The following is a 4022-nucleotide window of genomic DNA, read 5'->3' on the forward strand; positions in this document are numbered from 1 at the left end:
AGTTCAAAAGCCAAATTGGAAGTTTTCCCACAAGTTTTGAAGATTTACAAAGCTACCCCAAAGTTTTCTATATTTGCATCATTAGTCCCTGGACGTGTTTAGGAATATAAATAGGTTTTCTAGGTCATTGTTTAAACCTAAGCTTTATTTTTCCCTGCAACTTTTGAGAGAAAACCCTGAGAGATTTTTAGAGAGCTTTTGGAGAGAAGAATCAAGACTCCTTCAGAGATGATTGAGAACTCCTTTTCTTCTTCTTCTTTTAATCTCTTAGTGCTATCCATTTTATTCATGATATGTGTTCTTACACTTATGTCTGAGTAGATCTGTTAGTTAGGTGTAGGGTTTCTCATTTGGGATTTCATGGATTGTTAGATTGATTAATTGTTTGGATTCATTATCTTTCTTGTTCTTCACCATAGGTTGTTCTTAATGCTAGATCTTTGATTAGTCATCTGGATTTAGATATTAGGATTATTAATTGATATGAGAAAATAATTGATTTTCTTGACAAAAACCTTTGGTGAGCAAAATTACTTTTTGCAAAGAGATTTGAATTAGTGATTTTGTGAACTTATCTAAACTTGATTTTATTGCTGATTTTTAACCTAGAATTTTACAAAGAGATTTAGATTTTCTGGTTTTAAATTTAGATAATATTTGCAGTGAGAACTGATTTATTTTACAATTGTGTTTAGAGTTCAAGAACGGTGTTTAATTATTGAATCCTGCTTGCTTAATTAATTGATCTGATTTTCCATGATTTCCTGAGAATTTTCCAAGGCCTAGCGTTTTTAATTCCTGAATTTACAACACTTTTTAATTCTGTTTCTGCATTGCATTTAATTTAATATTTTGATTTAGCATTTAAATGATTATTAAGTCTATTGTGTGAATCTAGAGTTCTTGTGGATTCGATCCCTAAATACTACATCGATCTCTTAATTTGAGAGAGTATCTCTAGGGTAAATTTGAGCATATCAAGGACGAATCTGTAACGCCCGCGTTCCACGATCTTAAAGGGGGGGGGGAATTTGTTTTTAAAAAAATGATAGCTAGATGAGCTTAAGTAGCTAAGCTACTAGCTCAACCAGCTGGAATATGAGCTGAACGAGCTCTTATATAGCTCATAGTCTTTTCCACACTTCGGTTCTAAGGTCAAGCTTAGTCAAGAGTCATTAGAGTGTTAGCCAAAGAACAGAAACTGTTAGTTAAAGATCATAGTTCCCGAAAAGAAAAATTTGACTCAATAAAAACAAAAATACGGTTTTAATTGACATAAGTGAAACAAAAACTTAGTGAGTAGTTAGTAGACACCTCCCCCAGATTTAAACAACACTGTCCCCAGTGTTATCTAGCAAGGCAAAGGAAAAGAAACAAAAATGGATTGAAAATTGTAAAGAAAAGATGAATTGATTCTCGGGTTACCCATCGGTGTCGACCGACACAATTGCAGTGTCGATCGACACACGCGGCGAATGGTGAATTGTGGCCAAAACTCCTTGTTAGTTGCAGTTAGTTGTGTTGATGTTTTGCTGGATCAATCCTTGGATGATAATTCTGTTAAGAAGCACTGAAACACAAGTTAAAAGCAACATGATAGATAGATAGTTCATAATTTCATACAAGTGCTCCCCTGCACCATCAATAAACCTTTAGAGCAAACCCTGTTTCAGCCAATGTGCACTCTTCAAATACTTCTCATCCATGAGAACCCTCTTAGTGACAACACTGTAACCATCAGTAGAGATGTTCATGAACTGAAGAATGGCGGTAATAAGGCTCCCCACACTCTCAATCTTAGTGCTAGTAGCCAGAAATGGCTTGGTCTACAAATCAACCAAGTGGTTTGCAAAAACAGCCCAATAGTTTATGCATAGAGGGTCACGATGCTCAGAAAGAGAAGGAATCAGGCGACCAACTCCAAGGCCTAACAAATAAATCTCTGCTGCTCTCATCTTTTCTGGTTCCATCTTACACAGAAAAGTGTGGCCAAGGGCTCGAAGTATATACCTGCTCGTGGGATGGCGGACATCTGACTGAAGAGATTTTTTTGAGTCATACCCTCCATTTCCTATGTAGGACCAAAGCGTAGAGACATCCGAATACTGCTTGGGAAAAGCAACTCGCTGATACCAACGTATCCAACCAAACACATCACAAATCTCAGCAAAAGTCATACTGTAAGGCATTCCTCTGATGAAGAAATGCATTTCATCCTCATGAGCCTCTGGTGCCTGCTCATTTAGATAAATGACCCTAACAGAAGCCATAAACTAACCCACTAAATCCTGATAAAGATCATACTGCTTGGTGCATATGGTTCCTAAATCCATTCTATCTATCACACCTAAAACCTAATCATAAATTCCCATTCGACGAATAATAGCAGGATCAACAAACCTGGTAGGTTGGACATCAACTTCCAACCAAGAATTGTACAGCATTGTCTCATATTCTTCCTAAACACGCAGTGACCTGTTCATGAATTCAGGCTTCCCAAGCTGAACAAGCGGTTCATTTGCCCATTCTTTCTCAGTTGGAATTGGCTGATTCTCTTCTTTTGGCCATGGGAACCTAGAATGGATGGGAGATGGTAGAGAGAGATCAGGAAGGGTGGTGGAAGCTCTCGCCGGAGGTCGCAGCGGCGGATGGCGGTCGGACTGGCGAGAAGAGGAGGCTTCACCGTCGGCGGTTCTGGGCTTCTTCTTCGGTGCCATTGATTCCAAACGCGATACTGACTCTGGATCCGGAAAGATGAGAGAAAATTGAGTGGAATGGGGCTTTGAATCACTCAAAACGGATCGAAATCAAAGAAGTTATGGAGAATCTAGGGTTTATATCGAGGTTGGTTCGAATGAAGCAGGAAGAAGACGAGTCGGGACATTAATCGGGTGTTTTTTGGTTTTAACGGTGTCGACTGACACCACTAATGAGTGTCTGCAATTCTCTTCAGTTCAGACCCGGCCCACTTCAAATTTTAATGCCCAATAAACAAAAAACCCGAGAATTTTAAGCCCAAGGGCCCTCTTTCTCGTCTGCGATCCGATATTGGGTGTCAGTTGATGCTCTTTCTGATCAATGATGTCCGAAACTTTTTTTTTCAACAATTTTTTTTTTAAATTTTCTGAAACAATTAAAACTCAAAACCAAAAGTTAATATGTTAGTAATCCTAAAAACATTGAAAATAATTAGTTCCTACCAGTGGGTTACCTCCCACTCATCGCTTGTTGGATTAGGCTGAGGGTGCATCATCCAAACACACAATGTGTCTGTCTGGTATTTCAGCTTTTGCCAAATAGTGTTTCATCCTTTGACCATTAACAGTGAATTTCTCCCCTTTGGAATTTCACAGCACAATGGCTACATATAGTCTAATTTCTTGGACAGTAAAAGGACCAGACCAACGGGAACGCAGCTTACCTGGAAAGAGCTTCAACTGAGAGTTATAAAGGAATACCTGATCATTAGGCTCAAAATGTCTGGAGATGATCTTCTTATCATGATAATCCTTGGTTCTCTCCTTGTACAGCTTTGAATTCTCAAATGCATGAAATCGCAACTCATCCAACTCATTCAACTGTACTAACCACTTCTCTGAAGCTGTCTTGGCATCAAAATTCATCAATTTAACTGTCCAGGCTGCTTTGTGCTCTAACTCTACTGGTAGATGACATGCTTTCCCATAAAGCAAATGGAAAGGAGTAGTGCCAAGTGATGTTTTATAAGCATTCCTATAAGCCCAAAGTGCATTAACATCATTATTTTTCTCATTTTAGCTATAGTTTTAGTATGCATTTAGGAAAATTTTGATATGATTTCAAGACTTTAAGGTCTATTATCAAGTATTTTAGGTGTCAAGAAGATTGTACAGGTTTTATAGCAAAAAGGACTAAAATACAAGGAAAATACGTTTCATGACAGATTCAGAGCTTTACAGTACGGGCCACGTTTGAGGAACTTCCATAACTCACATTTTCACGAACTTGGTGTCTATGTAAATTTGGAAGAGTCATCTTTCTTC

At 38.2% G+C, this 4022-nt stretch overlaps 1 protein-coding gene across 1 annotated transcript; it reads right to left on the reverse strand.

Moving 5' to 3' along the window:
- Positions 1 to 3233: 3233 nt before the first annotated feature.
- Positions 3234 to 3623, reverse strand: LOC147948350 (uncharacterized). The gene is made up of 2 exons (XM_087466458.1): positions 3422 to 3623; positions 3234 to 3337 (listed from the first exon to the last, which is right to left on the reverse strand). Exons 1-2 carry the CDS (start codon positions 3621 to 3623, stop codon positions 3234 to 3236), a joined length of 306 nt encoding a protein of 101 aa, XP_087322584.1.
- Positions 3624 to 4022: the final 399 nt, after the last annotated feature.

The sequence above is a fragment of the Camelina sativa genome, chromosome 2 (assembly GCF_030686135.1).
Source record: "Camelina sativa cultivar CO46 ecotype springtype chromosome 2, ASM3068613v1".
NCBI lineage: Eukaryota > Viridiplantae > Streptophyta > Magnoliopsida > Brassicales > Brassicaceae > Camelina > Camelina sativa.

Coding starts and splice junctions, on each gene's coding strand:
- LOC147948350 (XM_087466458.1), bottom strand. CDS start 3,623: ATGAATTTTGATGCCAAGACAGCTTCAGAGAAGTGGTTAGTACAGTTG. Junction 3,338..3,421: donor TCAGTTGAAGCTCTTTCCAG/GTAAGCTGCGTT, acceptor GAAATTCCAAAG/GGGAGAAATTCACTGTTAAT.